The following is a 14507-nucleotide window of genomic DNA, read 5'->3' on the forward strand; positions in this document are numbered from 1 at the left end:
CGGTGCCTCGACGTTTTCCACCACAGGGTGACCATCCTATTCTTGCATTCTCTTGCGACAACAGCAGTTTCTACAAAGATTCGGACCGAACATGGCTGTCAAGATGCCGACGGCTTAGTACAAGTAATTTGCTTCTTCGGAGATGGCCTATCGGTCAAGTTCACCTTCCACCACCACCATGTACCCACAAGAGTTGATCGACGAGATACTCGACAACCTACACGACTCGCCCTCTGCGCTAAAAGCATGCTCCCTCGTCTCTCACCAATTCTACCCACGCACACGTGACTATCTTTTCCGCTGCGTTGATTGTCCCCACCCAGACGTAGCGCGAATCTTTGACATCGCGCGCGACTCACCCGAGCTGCTCCGGTGCATCAAGCGGGTCCAGTTCCGATACCCCGATTTTTTCTTACCCCAGTACCAGACAGCCACTTGCGAGATCTTACACTCACTTCCATCCCCGATGACACTCTCCTTCTGGGCCGACAGAGTTGAGGTCAGTCACTCGACAGAAGAATGCGAATGGCCGCAAATTTTGCCTGCGCTCATGTCCTCAGCTCCGTATCTCGCCGTCACCAGACTCGAGCTCAAAGGACCCCAATGGTGTACTTTCCTAGAGTTCCACCACATCATTCTCTCTTTTCCCAACTTGACGGAGTTGTACATATTGGGAATGAGACATTTGATTGTGTACGGCGGCTCCGTTATCATGCCAGCGTCTCCTGCTCCTCGCATCAAGAAGATGTGTATGGGCGGTTGTATTTCAATCCCCGCATTCTGGGAAGGTTTGCGTTCGTATCGGTCTGTGTACCTTGATCACCTGGAGGAATTCTACGCTATAAACTTTAGTCCGGATGAATTTTGTGCGATTGTCCAGGCTGCCAATATAGTGTCAAACGGTCTAAAAGTCGTGGAGATTACTTGTAGTTGTATTCCGAGTAAGTATCCCTTCATATCTCATTGAGCCCATGCTGACCAGTCATATCAAATAGTCTGGAACTTCCCGGGACTCTCTCCCAATGTCTCTCCTCTTCACTTGAATGCTACCGCCGATCTACGACTCGGTGGTCATCTGAACGACAGGATGTTGCCGTTCATCAATTGGTGGATCAAGTGCTTCCAAGCATTTGAGAAAGAGTCTACCATCATGGAGCGACTGACTATCAAGTTGGGAGACTGGGGGTCTCCTGTCCCTCCGGGACAGCTCGAGCCACTGAAGAGAGCATTCGAGGAGCTAAGCGACCTTCTCTCAAGGCTCGTCCGGAACGTGGATCTGGTATTCCAGTTAAAGGATTACCACGCTCATCCGGATCTGTCTGTGGATTGTTTGAGAGGGGCCATCGTAGATGCGTGCAAGGTGCTCAAGAAGACAAACTCGAGGGCTTTCGATATGACGGAGCGGACACCTGATGTGCCTGTGTTCCCATTCCCGGCTAGCACGCGTATCTTTTGACATTAGGTCTACTTACATTGCAGGAACTCAATAGGTCAGCTCATATTCAGAGTAATTGAAGAGATATGGAGGACTAATAAGCTTCAGACGCCCGGAATATTGTACGACTGTAGGTTCATACCCAAGATGAAACTTCAAGAACTATTGTAGCTACTGAGGCCTATGTTGGATCCGTACATCAGTACAACCAAGGCGTACGTATGTCAGAAAATAGCCGATCCTATTGTACAGATTTTCAGCGTACAGTTTTCCAACGAAATTCCCTGCGAACACGTCGATATCTTTTCCGGCGTGCCGTTCTACAGAATAGTGAGTCCTGTCATATATTTGCACCAAGTACTGTACGGCATGCCAAACGTGGGCAGAAGCAAAAGAAAAGAAAAGGCACGAGAGCGAAGGGCTTTCGAAGACCGGAATGTAGGAGGCCTTCGTCGCATCAGTACTTGAGACCCCGTTCTAAGTTATAAAGTTTCCGTCGTGAAAAAAATGAGTTCTGCTAATACATAGCAGAAGCAGAATTGCCATCGCATCGACTTTCTACATCGCACATCCCGTAATAAGCATTCGAATGTCTCGAAATACAAGACTGTGGTATGCACTATATGACTTTGACCAAAAGTTTACCCTTTGCTGCAAGTCGGGGGAGCTGCGTTTTAAGATCCTCCGCCCTGACTTCGAGGCTCTGCCAAGGCTCACATGGAAAGTTGTCCAACGACCAAGGCAACCGACCTTGATCCCATTGATTCTCCTCTTCGTCTCACAACCTCTTGTGAACCTTTATGGTTAGCATTTGAAACGCGTCGTCGAATGGCAGGCTGGCGAGTATCATGTCAAACTTGTTCCGCTCTGGGTGCAACGCGGGGTGCACCAAACTGAAAGAATGGCCTAATTCGATGTCCATTATCCGCAAGGCTGGCTTTCCGTCGGAAGCTATCACTCTCTTCAGACTTTGGATCCACCATCGCAGGTAGTAAAACCCATAGAGCCCATGTGTGATCACGAAAGTAATCTTTCGTAAATGCCCCATTCTGACGATAGAAAGTCTGTCCAGTGGATGAGAGTGCAGTGCGTTTGCTACCATATCTCTGATGAGAATAATATACACCAAAAAAAGGCTCATACAAATACTCACGGCAATTGAATGTCAGCGACGGAACACGAAGCGTGTCTGATGTCAAGGCGAGCATTTTGTCAAGATGCTGGAAGTCGATAATGTCGCTAAGACTAAATGCAAACTGATGCAGTTCGTTGATAGATATAGGACAGGTTTTTGTCTCCAGTATCGCTTCGATGAAGGCAGGACACCTGTATGAAGGTCTACTCATGACACTCAAGTTTTGGATAAGAGGTCCACGACGCGTAACGTGTATGTGTTCCAGTCTCGACTGGCTAGTTTCATCACCTCCAAACATAGGTAACACATACGGGCCAGTATGATGCACAACTAGCCGTTCCAACTTTGGAGACCCTTGTAACATAGCACACATCTGGTCCAGCCTATTCTTGACAAAGAAGATGTCATAAAGATGTACTTCACGGAATGAGTGAGAAGAGAACCGCGCCAAAGATCCATCGCAGAAGTCGACGAAGCTAGTGCCATTGTAAAATTTGATGACCTCGAGATTCTGCATTAATCTGAGAAGAGAGTTGACGATGTCGGATTTGGGTCGATCACTGAGAGCGGAGCCACGATAATACTCGTGGATGCAGAGTATCCGCACAAGGGGAGGAATATGTGAGGATTCAATACACAGGTCGTGGAATCTCTGGAACGCATCGAGATGGAATTTCCCGTTAAGGTTGAGCTTTTGAAAGAGCAGGGAGTGGCTACGTGAGGAGAAATTGCGACAGGTGAGCGAGCAAGCTTTGAGATCAGCGAAGTCGTGAACCTCGTCAATTATTGCATCGACGAGCTCTTGAGGAAAGAACTCCGTCATGATTGTAACCTGGATAAGCGTGAGGTAGGGAAGAGAACAGTAATTTGAGACAGCTCCACCTTGGTTTCCGAAACTTTGACAGTCAGGCGGCACGGTTTCAAGATCCAACGTGGTCCGCAGAAGATACCTGAAATACACAAAGGTACCGTCAGTGTCGAAGTAATATCGATGAGAAATATGCCAAGTACCTATCGCAACCGATAAATAGGTACTTCACCCCAGGAAATCTTGGAGTACATACACTGCTAGTATTCGGCTCAAGGTTTGGGAACGTGTATGTACCTTGGTCCCTCCACTTACGCGGAGAATCATTTGGCACCAGTTCCAATAGGTTTATATGCCGGTTCGACGCTACCAATGTTCGCGAACCGAACGTTCATCGTCGTAGATATCTTGAGAATGAGATCTGCACGCCACACTGTTGATGAGTGTAGATGGAAAAGGAGTCGTGAGAAATGTCGGCCCGAAAGCTCCGATCCCGAAGTCCAGAGTCAAGACGCTTTTCGGACGAAGATGGAGAAACAAAAAGAGGAGCAATGGCGTGCTAGGATTGCGGCTGCTGATGGTGGGGAAAACCAAAAGCCATTGACTTTGAATCGGTTCAAACGGAATGCGTGATGTATATTTGTTCTCTCCGAGTTATTCTATACGCCCCACGTTGCATGCTTAGCATGAATCTATCTAGGAATTCGGTAAACTGGTTATGTGAGCCTGTTAGTCGTAAGGTTGGCCTTCCTCCTTTTGTTGCTAGGTTCGGTTCACCATTCTTCTCGGTGAGCCACAGGGGAAAAGCTGAGTATTATCCCCCTGCATGATATACTATTTTGCATTTTCATTGCCATTCTGGCTCAGACCAGAGGAACTATTAACTTTCTAAGTCGCCGCATTTTGTAGGCTGTGAGATGAGTCATTGGTAGGCAAGAGAACGAGGAGCAAGACAACAATCAAGGTGACACTGACAGGCGCGGTATTTGAGTCGCGGATGCGCACGTGCAGTACGCGTCTGTGGCTGTCAGTGAGGTCGGAGTTTGAAACGACTAGAACCACATCCATCATGTTCTCTACTGCTGCATCAAGGTTATTCCACCTACCTACCCTACCTACCTTTCCTCTAGGCACCGTACTCAAGCACCTCCTGTACCTTGTACTCTTCAAGAGCTATCTGTACATCGATTCGATATTCTGGTTCCCGATTCTTCGCATACTTGAGTGGACTGCCAACATCGCTTCCGAGTCCGAGTCGTGGTGGGTACCTAGTGTTGCTGGGAGTAAGCCACCTATTGATTCAAATCTATATCTGTATCTCCCCTGGAACCACTACGTTCTACTCGTCGCGCTAAACTATCATTCTGCTACGTATAAGATTCGCTTGCCTTTGGAGGACCAGATTGGGAGGGAGGGGCGGCGGTCTAAACACTGAATCCTGCTGTTGGTCTACTTTTTCGCTTAGAATGGACCTGCATACTCGTCGTCTCTGCGTGGCTTGAACACCCGGAGCAAAAAGATCATCTAGCTAGTAAGATTGTGTTTCCCTCACTTATGGTCAAGTACTAACGTGATGAAGGGCTCCTACATTCCGGTCTTCGAAGGTCCTTCGCTCTCGCACATGTTTTTTTTTCTCTCTTTCTTTTCTGTTCCTTCGACCCACATTTGGCATGTCATACAATACTTTGTGCAAATATATGACAGAACTCAATATTCTCTGTGGAACATCTGATCATTTTCCTAAACCCTCAAATGTCTCATGCAGGGATAGCGATAACCGGATCAAGTTTAGCGCGCGGTTGACTAGAATTCTGCGCCGGCTCTGAAAGAACATCGCTTAGCTCTCTCCAGCGGCTTGTGTTAATATGCCAGCTGAAGATTCGCTCTGGGGTGAGAGACTCCTTTGCTGCACTGAACATCTGCTGATGTCGTCGTTCAGTTCATTACCGAGTCGCAGATCAGCGGTACTGCTTGCGGGATGCAACTAGGCCACCCGGGATGGTATTTTACTTCGACGACTAAGACTTTTAGGCCAATCACCACCCAAAGTTCAAACTTACAACGCGGATTTTTTCCATTGATATTTGGGAAGACACAACCCATCCCATGGATATCCTATCGCATTCGAGATACGGGTACGAGGGATGTCGTTCCTGGACACTCTTTGACACATTGAGAAGGGCCCGTAGAACGATGCTCCGGGAACGTTGGTCACGGCACAATAAGGCAAAACATTTCCATTCGCAATACAATTGTACAATGTCGCCGAGGTGGCGAGTGAATGCAGTAACTCGATGGTGGCTTGGGGTAAGAAAAAAACGAGACAGCGCTCGCGCTGACTAGGGGCCGGCGCCCTGGAAATGATGGAGACGTGTTCGGAAAACTGTTCACCGAAGATTTGTCTTGCTGGCAATAGGTGAGCTATTTTCTATCATACATTTTGGTTTGTGCTAATATACGGACTTAACGTAGCACTCAATGGCCGAAGTGGTTCTTGGGTATGAACCCACAGTCGTACAATATTACATACGTCCGAAGCTTGTCAGTCCTCCGTATCTCTTTCGACTACATGAGCTGACTTGTTGAGTACATTCAGTGCAAGTAGACCTAATTTCAAAAAATACGCATGCTAGCCGGGAATGGGAACACAGGCACATCAAGTGTCCGCTCCGCCATATCAAAAGCCTTCGAGTTTGTCTTCCTCAGCACCTTGCACGCATCTACGATGGCCCCTCTCAAACAATCTGTAGACAGATCCGGGTGAGCCTCGTAATCCTTTAACTGGAATACCAGATCCACGTTCCGGACGAGCCTTGAGAGAAGGTCGCTCAACTCCTCGAACGCTCTCTTTATTGGCTCGAGTTGTCCGGGGGTGACAGGACGTTCCTGGCCTACCATCCTGATGGTCAGTCGCTCCATGACGATAGCCTCCTTCTCAACTACTTGGAAGCACTTGATCCACCACTTGATGAACGGCAGCATGTCGTCGTTCAGCTCACTACCGAGTCGTAGATCAGTAGTAGCATTCAAGTGAAGAAGGGGGACATTGGCCCAGACTATTTGATGTGGACTAGTTAGCATGGGATAAATGAGATATGAAGAGATGAATATTTACAAGGAGCACAATTACAAGTGATCTCCAAAACTTTTAGACCCTTTGGTGCTGAATTTGCAGCCTGGACAATTGCATCAGGGCCTTCCGAAAAGTAGCTTATAGTATAGAACTCCTCCAGGTGATCAAGGTACACAGACCGATACGAATGCAACCCTTCCCAAAATGCAGGGATCATGCCAAAGCTGTCCACATGCAGAATCTTGATGCGAGGAGCAGGAGATACTGGCACAGCGGGGTTGCCTAACATATCAAACTGCCATGACATGATCCATATGTGCAACTCTGTCACATTGGGAAAACAGAGAACGATGTGGTGGAACTCTAGGAAAGTGCTCCAGTTGGCACCTTTGAGCTTGAGTCTAGTGACGGCGAGATACGGAGCCGAGGATATGAGCGCAGGCAAAATTTGCCGCCATTCACATTGTTCCTTCAAGCGCTGGACCGGAAGGCTGTCGTCCCAGAGGGACAATGTCATCGGGGATCGAAGTGAGTGCAAGAACTCGCAAGTGGCTGTCTGGTACTGGGGTAAAAAAATTGAGGCATTGGAACTGGACGTGCTTGATGCACTGGAGCAGTTTGGGTGAGTCGCGCACGATGTCAAAGATTTGCGCTTTGTCTGGGTGGGGACAATCAACGTAGCGAAAAAGATAGTCACGTGTGCGCGGGTAGAATTGGTGAGAGACGAGGGAGCATGCTTTTAACGCAGAGGGCGAGTCATGTAGGTTGTCGAGTATCTCGTCAATCAACTCTTGTGGGTACATGGTGGTGGAAGGTGAACTGGATTGATAGGCCATCTCCGAAGAATCAAACTACTTTTACTAAGCGGTAGGCATCTTGATGGCGCGTCTAACCGCATTCGTCCTCAGTCGACGCGAAAGAATGAACGAAATCGGGAATGATCACTAGAAGGGAAAAAAGCCGCCCCTTTTATTCCCAGATAATATGGACAGTGGGGAACCCACAGGAGCGAGCGTTAACGTTTGTTATATGAGAGGTTCTTGTGGGATCGACTGTTGTGCTCTTGTGATATCAAACAGTAGCAGAAACAGCGACAAACTTGAAAACACTTGTCAAGACACCGCACAGCAATAGATAATCCATTTCGCCACCTGCAACTCGCGCTTATAGGGATTCGCTCAAGAATTGAAGAAGAGGCGAGCAAAAAAAGATGATTCCAGGGGAGGCGGGCAAAGAGGCGAGTAGAAGCAGGAGTAGTGGGATTCAGAGACGGGACGCAGGCCTTAATCGAGCTCAGTATGAAGCTGGGGTAGAAAGCAGAGGTCTATGATGGGGAGATGGCAGCCCTCGCGATGGGAGCAACGAAAACAACGAACCATGCCAAAGAAGATGAGGAAGTGAAGCACTTACACTTCTTCGCAGACAACGCATCAGCAGTCGACGCGATACTCGACACCATACATACCCAAAACCGGACAAGAATTCTCTATAGTCTTTCACCGTCGCATATGACAATTCCTCGACAGCAACCCTTTACATACAGTCGAAAGCTCTTGGTGCCCAGGCCACAAGGACATCGCAGGGAGTGAGGGAGCAGACTACCTAGCGAAGAGAGGAGTAGAAAAGTCAGTAGAGACGACGGGCAGAACAAGAGCTAATGCCAAAAGAGAAGCGAAAGTAAAGACGTTGGAGGAATGGAAGAAATTCTGGGAGGCTAGACCAAAACACGGGCGATATGCAACGGCAAATAGACTCCCGCCATAGTTAGTGTACTTGTGGCGGTTAATGAAATGCCTGCAGAGTCAAAAAAAATGTATCCTTGCTAACGCTCGCAATCAAACCTTACATAAATAATATTATTGTAAGATTATTCCAGGATTACATTGCGATTTCCCAAAGACCCGTAGTAGTAGTACAAGTACTATAGACATTTAGCGACAAAATTATTTGATTTATTGCACTAAAACCTTACGGGAAGTGTACGCGAGTTTTTTTCGTCTGGAAAACTTCCTTTTCGGGTCCTATGCTGCGACTTATTTCGCGCCCTCGCGCCTCCCACCTACGTATACGATCTTTCGCAAGCACCTCCATCGCTATGGGCAAGAACAACAAGAAAAAGAGCTCCCTCCCTCCTCACGACCTAATGACCTCTGGCTTCCCCCAGCACGCCTCGACCTCACAGTGCACGATAATCGACACCCATACGCATCTTCTCTCCACGTTCGCGTTGTATCGCTCAAAGTACCCTGAAGGGCAGTATGAGACAGCGTTTGACTTTGTCAAGGGCGTGTATGCAGGTAAGGGGGTGGAGACGATAGTCGATGTGTGGTGCGAGCCGGAGGTTTTCATGCGGGGGACGTGGAAGGAGTTGGCAGATGGGAAATGGGAAGGTATTCAGTATCGGTTCGTCATCGGTGCGTTCCTTGCTTTTTTCCCCTCTGAATTTTCACACTAACCTTTACAGATAGGTGTTCACCCGTACGTCCTTTGAAAACCAAACCTGGGCTCTCGTCGCGATAATTTTTCCCATTTAGACACGAAGCGAAATCGTATACCCCTGCTGTGGAATCTGAGATTCTCACTGCGCTAGAGCATTCGGCTTGTGTTGGTCTGGGTGAGATTGGGTTGGATTATCATTATACGCTCTCGCCGCCGGATGTCCAACAGCGGGTGTTCGCCCAGCAGCTACGGATAGCCGTGGATCGTGGTATCCCGATAACTGTGCATACACGAGAAGCTGAAGAAGACACGGAGAGAATTATGAAGGAGATCGTACCCAAGGACCACCGAGTACGTCAACCTTGACCGTCCATCTGCCCTCTTTCCAAGCTAACATCTATTTCCAGGTCCACATTCACTGCTTCACCGACACCGCCGCATTCGGCCTGCGCCTCCTCGAGTACTTCCCGAACCTCCATATCGGCGTGACGGGCGTCGTCTGCTACGCATCGAACCTCAACACCTCTGATCTCCTCAAGCAGATGGCAGCCTCGGGTAACAAGCGGATACTGCTGGAAACCGACGCGCCGTATATGGTCCCGGCGAATGTGTATGGTGCGTTGGAGCCGAAGCAGTCGAGGTTGCCGTTTTCGCATTCGTTGATGATTCCATGGACGGCGGAGTTTGTGGCGGAGGTTATGGGTGAGGGCTGGGATGCGGAGAGGGTGTTGAATGTGGCGAGGGAAGGCGCTAGGAGGGTCTATGGGGTGTGATGTGAGGAATTCTCATTAAATGCTGATTATGCCCGGGAACTAATCTTAGTGGGGAGCTAGATAGACGCGACATGATATATAATACGTTTAGTGGCAAAACAATCTGACGACGAAAGTGACTTTAAATGGTGCACATCCAACGCGGCGGGTATCGATTAACTTTAATACCGGAGACTGGAACCAGTCTGCCATGTCAGAGATGTTGTCGGCAAGCGAGAAATATCCGAACCCAAAGGGACGAGAAGTTTCGAATCTCGATGCATTGACTAGGGATCGGTACCCCAGAAACGATGGTGACATGTTCGGACTGAACTTCGTTGGAAAACTGTACATCGAAGATTCGTCTTGTTAGAAATAGGTGAGTTATTTTCTATCATACGTTTTGGTTTATGCTAATGTACGGGCTTAACGTAGCATTCAAGAGCCGATTCCCGAAGTGGTTCTCGGGTATGAACCCACAGTTGTACATACGTCCGAAGCTTGTCAGTCCTCCATATCTCTTTCGACTACACAAGCTGACTTGTTAGCAGACCTAAATTCAAAAAATACGCATGCTAGCCGGGAATGGGAACACAGCCACATCAAGTGTCTGTTCCGTCATATCAAAATCCTCGAGTTTGTCTTCCCCAGCACCTTGCACGCATCTATGATGGCGCCTCTCAAACAATCCGTGGACAGATCCGGGTGAGCCTCGTAATCCTTTAACTGGAATACCAGGTCCACGTTCCGGACGAGCCTTGAGAGAAGGTCGCTCAACTCCTCGAACGCTCTCTTTATTGGCTCGAGTTGTCCGGGGGTGACAGGAGGTCCCTTGCCTACCATCCTGATGGTCAGTCGGTCCATAACGATAGACTCCTTCTCAACTACTTGGAAGCACTCGATCCACCAGTTGATGAATGGTAGCATGTTGTTGTTCAGATCACCACCGAGGCGTAGATCGGTAGTAGCGTTCAAGCGAAGAAGGGAGGCATTGTCCCAGACTATTTGTTGTGATTAGTCAGCATGGGCTAAATGAGATATGAAGGGATATTTACTAGTACAAAGAGTACAATTACAAGTGATCTCCAAAACTTTTAGACCCTTTGATACCGAATTTGCAGCTTGGACAATTGCACCAGGGTCTTTCGGGAAGTCGCTTATAGTATAGAACTCCTCCAGGTGATCAAGGTACACAGACCGATACGAATGCAAACCTTCCCAGAATGCGGAGATTGGGCCAAAGCTGTCCACATGCAGAATCTTGATGCGAGGAGCAGGAGATACTGGCATAGCGGGGTCGTCGGGCTCATACAACTCCGTCAAGTCTGATATGTACAACTCCGTCACATTGGGAAAAGAGAGAACGATGTGGTGGAACTCTAGGAAAGTGCTCCATCGGGGACGTTTGAACTCGAGTCTGGTGACGGCGAGATACGGAGCTGAGGATATGAGCCCAGGCAAAATTTGCCACCATTCACATTCTTCCGTCAAGAAATTGACCCGGGCGCCGTCGTTCCGGAGGGACAGTGTCATCGGGGATGGAAGTGAGTGCAAGACCTCGAAAGTGGCTGTCCGGTATGGGGGTAAGAAAAAATTGAGGCATTGGAACTGGACGTGTTTGATGCACTGGAGCAGCTCGGGTGAGTCGCGCGCGATGTCAAAGATTCGTGCTTCATCTGGGTAGGTCGGACAATCGACGAAGCTGAAAAGATGGTCACGTGTGCGGGGGTAGAATTGGTGAGAGACGAGGGAGCATGCTTTTAGCGCAGAGGGCGAGTCGTGTAGGTTGTCGAGTATCTCGTCAATCAATTCTTGCGGATACATGGTGGTGGAAGGTGAACTAAATCGATAGGCCATCTCCGAAGAAGCAAACTACTTATACTAAGCCGTAGGCATCTTGATAGCGTGTCTAACCGCATGTTCGGTCCGGATCTTTATAGAGACTGTGGTCGTCCTCGGTCATCGCGAAAGAATGCACGAACCGGGATGGTCACGACTCACTAGAAGGGAAAAAAGCCGCCTCCTTTTATTGCCGGATACCAAACCTTAAATTGTAATAATTTTTTCCGGAGATCCGCTTGGGACATTTTTCATCGATCGCGTCAAAATGACGAAAGCTCTTTACGACCATGGCCGAAAAACCCCCCTCCTCCTCACTTATTACTGATCTCCTGCGATGGCTACGAACATCACCTTCCACCCTGGTACGCCCGGTCACCAAACATGATTAAGAGGTGACCATTATCCCTCAGTGAAGGCTCTGTCTCCTCGGAAGAACGAACGACCTTACTCGGGCAGAAGGGCGTAACGATTTGGTTGACGGGGCTGAGCGCGAGTGGGAAGGTGCCGTTGATGCATAGCCGTCCTGCGTGAAAGAGCTGACGGAGCCGCCCTAGTCAACCATTGCATGTGCACTGGAACAACATCTCCTCCACCTACACAAAACCTCCTACCGCTTGGACGGCGACAATGTCCGATTCGGCTTGAATAAAGATCTGGGATTTGACGAAAAGTCGAGAAACGAGAATATCCGTCGGATAAGCGAGGTGCGTTGCCGTTACCAGCTATTCATTGATTGATCGCGCTCATGCTCACTGCTGGGTAGGTCTCCAAGCTATTCGCCGACTCCGCATCTATCGCCATCACAGCCTTCATCTCGCCGTACCGTGTAGACCGGGTATTCGCCAGGGAGATTCACGAAAAGGCATCGCTTCCCTTTGTCGAGGTGTTCGTTGATGCGCCTCTCCATGTCGTCGAACAGCGAGATCCAAAGGGGCTGTACAAGAAAGCCCGTGCGGGAGAAATTATGGGTGCGTTGCTCTGGTAATTTGCGCCGATGCCTCGTTGACACTCGACGATAGAGTTTACGGGCATTTCCGCCCCATACGAGGCTCCAGAAAACCCAGAAATTCACATCGATACGTCGGTTACGGATGTTACGGAGAGTGTTCGGATAATCACTGATTTTTTGACGAGTAAAGGCTATATTTCCGTGTAGAACGAGAAAGGCTTCTATAAAATTACATAGACAAGTGTGTATTATTGAGCCGGTGGACAAAAAGTCACTAGAGTATGGGTCAGTAATGTTGAAGCCATGGATACATTAAAATAACCTGTATAATCCGCTTGCGTAGCCCCTGGGCACGTCCAAAGAGAAGTGTTATCATCATAGGCATATGCATACGTAGTCGGACAAGGACCCTCTGCGTGCACAGACATAAGAACACTTGAAAAAGGGATGAATGAATAGCTTACTAAAATAATTATAGTAGGACACCCCGGAAGAAGGACAAGTCGCCGCCACGTTATGAGAGCCCGTGCAACAATTGGGCGAGTCCTCTGAAGAGAGAAAATTTAGCCAACACCGACGACATAGTAGGAAAAAACTACTACATACTCTTCTGCTCGTCGTTCTCAATCAAGCACGCAGATTTACACCCGACAGTCTTGCCATCTGGTCCTGCCAGTACGAGTTCCTGCGGACCTAAAAAGAACAACACCGTAAGCCTGAGAATCCATTCTGAATGGAGACACCCACAATTAGTGTTGAGGTCAGCAGCACAGACGGGTGCTTTACATCCACCAGTGGGCGTGACGAGCATCGGAACGCTGAAACCGTCTACAACGGAGACTACGACAGTTCAGCTTCGAGGTAAAACGTCTACGAGTCACTCACGATCGTAGTTGTCCTCTCCCTTTTCATCAGCTGCTAACGTCCATTCCGCTACCGTCACCGGCGGGACACCCTATCGAGAATCAGAGTCAACATACCAACATCAACAAACCTGAACTGTCGTACCGTCCCGGTATGAGGATCACACAGTAACCCTCCATTACAGCCACCCGTAACACAAGAAAGCGGTCCTTGTTTCGAAAAATCGCATTGTGTGCGTCCCTAACCGCAACCCCAGTCACGTAAATGCAAACAAAAGTCATCTGAGCAATACTAACCCAGATGCGCCCAGAAGTCCAGTTGCCTGGGACGTCGAATGACACTGAGCTGCCTGCAGGGGCTTCCCAGCTATATTTGCAAACTCAGCACCAAGAATGCTAGAGTAGTATATCACGCTCACCCAGTATCATGATTAGGCACCGCCTGGCCGACGTTTAGATCTGTGAAGATCTGAAAATGGCAGGATAAGCAATTCATGAGGCAGGGTACGAGAAAAGAGGGAGACGAACCGCAGGCCTAGGAAATGTAAAGCAATAAGTACGCGATTGATGAAGCCTGAAGGCTCACTCGGGTGAACACCTACCAGATAGTGTACGAACACGAATTCTTCACCGTGAACGTACGAGCCGAGACACCAGTGAGAGCGAAGAGAAGAGCAAAGATGGCCTGCATGGAAGTGAGATGCGCTGCACCGAAGGAAGGAAGATTGAGGATAAGTAGTGCTTGGAGACTTTACTTATACCCACCAAGTGAAGACCGTTGATGGCTATGTATTTGAGAATAGTAACCGTGTCGTAGAAATACATCAGACTTAGTTCACCGATGATTGCATGGATGATCCAATGTTTCACCCAGAAAAGAGTCGGGCACTGCAAAAGACGGGTTGCAAGCACATCGTCCGGGCAACCAGTTCGATGCCAAGGATGGGGCATTCATATGATGCCTGTATTATTGCTTCGCCATAATCAAGAGATTTCGACTTCTGGACGAAGAGCCTAGGTCGATACTTATTGAGTATTGAAGCGCGGTAGTTTGAAACCAAGGCATAGTTTGATGGCCGTGAGCCGGTATTCGGCAAATTTCGGGTTACCGGCGGCAAGTTGGACATGCCGATTTCAAGCCGTGCAGGGCCTTGCAGCGCGTTTCGACGTGTTTTCCACTTTTCCCGTCACAATCATTTTATTTTAGGTGA

General features: G+C 48.7%; 7 protein-coding genes across 7 annotated transcripts; 3 read left to right on the plus strand and 4 right to left on the minus strand.

Annotated features, from left to right (window-relative positions):
• Nucleotides 1-178: 178 nt before the first annotated feature.
• EV420DRAFT_1639802 (uncharacterized protein) lies at nt 179-1456 on the plus strand (the record flags this gene model as incomplete). Its single annotated transcript, XM_060477022.1, has 2 exons — nt 179-941; nt 996-1456. 2 exons carry the CDS (start codon nt 179-181, stop codon nt 1454-1456), a joined length of 1224 nt encoding a protein of 407 aa, XP_060334188.1.
• A 505-nt stretch (nt 1457-1961) lies between these two features.
• On the minus strand, nt 1962-3670 carry EV420DRAFT_1525706 (uncharacterized protein). Its single transcript, XM_060472387.1, has 4 exons — nt 3601-3670; nt 2589-3477; nt 2232-2530; nt 1962-2204 (listed from the first exon to the last, which is right to left on the minus strand). Exons 2-4 carry the CDS (start codon nt 3391-3393, stop codon nt 2055-2057), a joined length of 1254 nt encoding a protein of 417 aa, XP_060334189.1. The 5' UTR covers nt 3394-3477; nt 3601-3670; the 3' UTR covers nt 1962-2054.
• Nucleotides 3671-5991: 2321 nt separating this feature from the next.
• On the minus strand, nt 5992-7254 carry EV420DRAFT_1477281 (uncharacterized protein; the record flags this gene model as incomplete). Its single annotated transcript, XM_060469405.1, has 3 exons — nt 5992-6434; nt 6509-6852; nt 6914-7254. The coding sequence occupies 3 exons, from the start codon at nt 7252-7254 to the stop codon at nt 5992-5994; spliced, it is 1128 nt and encodes a 375-aa protein (XP_060334190.1).
• Nucleotides 7255-8546: 1292 nt separating this feature from the next.
• Nucleotides 8547-9663, plus strand: EV420DRAFT_1477282 (Metallo-dependent hydrolase; the record flags this gene model as incomplete). The annotated part of the gene is made up of 4 exons (XM_060469406.1): nt 8547-8865; nt 8920-8929; nt 8986-9241; nt 9298-9663. The coding sequence occupies 4 exons, from the start codon at nt 8547-8549 to the stop codon at nt 9661-9663; spliced, it is 951 nt and encodes a 316-aa protein (XP_060334191.1).
• Nucleotides 9664-10260: 597 nt separating this feature from the next.
• EV420DRAFT_1477283 (uncharacterized protein) lies at nt 10261-11466 on the minus strand (the record flags this gene model as incomplete). Its single annotated transcript, XM_060469407.1, has 2 exons — nt 10261-10643; nt 10719-11466. The coding sequence occupies 2 exons, from the start codon at nt 11464-11466 to the stop codon at nt 10261-10263; spliced, it is 1131 nt and encodes a 376-aa protein (XP_060334192.1).
• An 83-nt stretch (nt 11467-11549) lies between these two features.
• On the plus strand, nt 11550-12640 carry EV420DRAFT_1761770 (adenylyl-sulfate kinase; the record flags this gene model as incomplete). Its single annotated transcript, XM_060480676.1, has 5 exons — nt 11550-11846; nt 11900-11985; nt 12039-12188; nt 12248-12452; nt 12504-12640. The coding sequence occupies exons 1-5, from the start codon at nt 11819-11821 to the stop codon at nt 12638-12640; spliced, it is 606 nt and encodes a 201-aa protein (XP_060334193.1). The 5' UTR covers nt 11550-11818.
• EV420DRAFT_1196944 (thaumatin) lies at nt 12599-14353 on the minus strand. Its single transcript, XM_060466312.1, has 12 exons — nt 14062-14353; nt 13899-14001; nt 13825-13831; nt 13716-13765; nt 13594-13663; nt 13442-13537; nt 13319-13388; nt 13181-13273; nt 13040-13126; nt 12898-12981; nt 12756-12845; nt 12599-12707 (listed from the first exon to the last, which is right to left on the minus strand). Exons 2-12 carry the CDS (start codon nt 13985-13987, stop codon nt 12682-12684), a joined length of 762 nt encoding a protein of 253 aa, XP_060334194.1. The 5' UTR covers nt 13988-14001; nt 14062-14353; the 3' UTR covers nt 12599-12681.
• Between the last annotated feature and the right edge of the window lie 154 nt (nt 14354-14507).

Source organism: Desarmillaria tabescens (genome assembly GCF_030435595.1).
Source record: "Desarmillaria tabescens strain CCBAS 213 chromosome Unknown EV420scaffold_9, whole genome shotgun sequence".
NCBI lineage: Eukaryota > Fungi > Basidiomycota > Agaricomycetes > Agaricales > Physalacriaceae > Desarmillaria > Desarmillaria tabescens.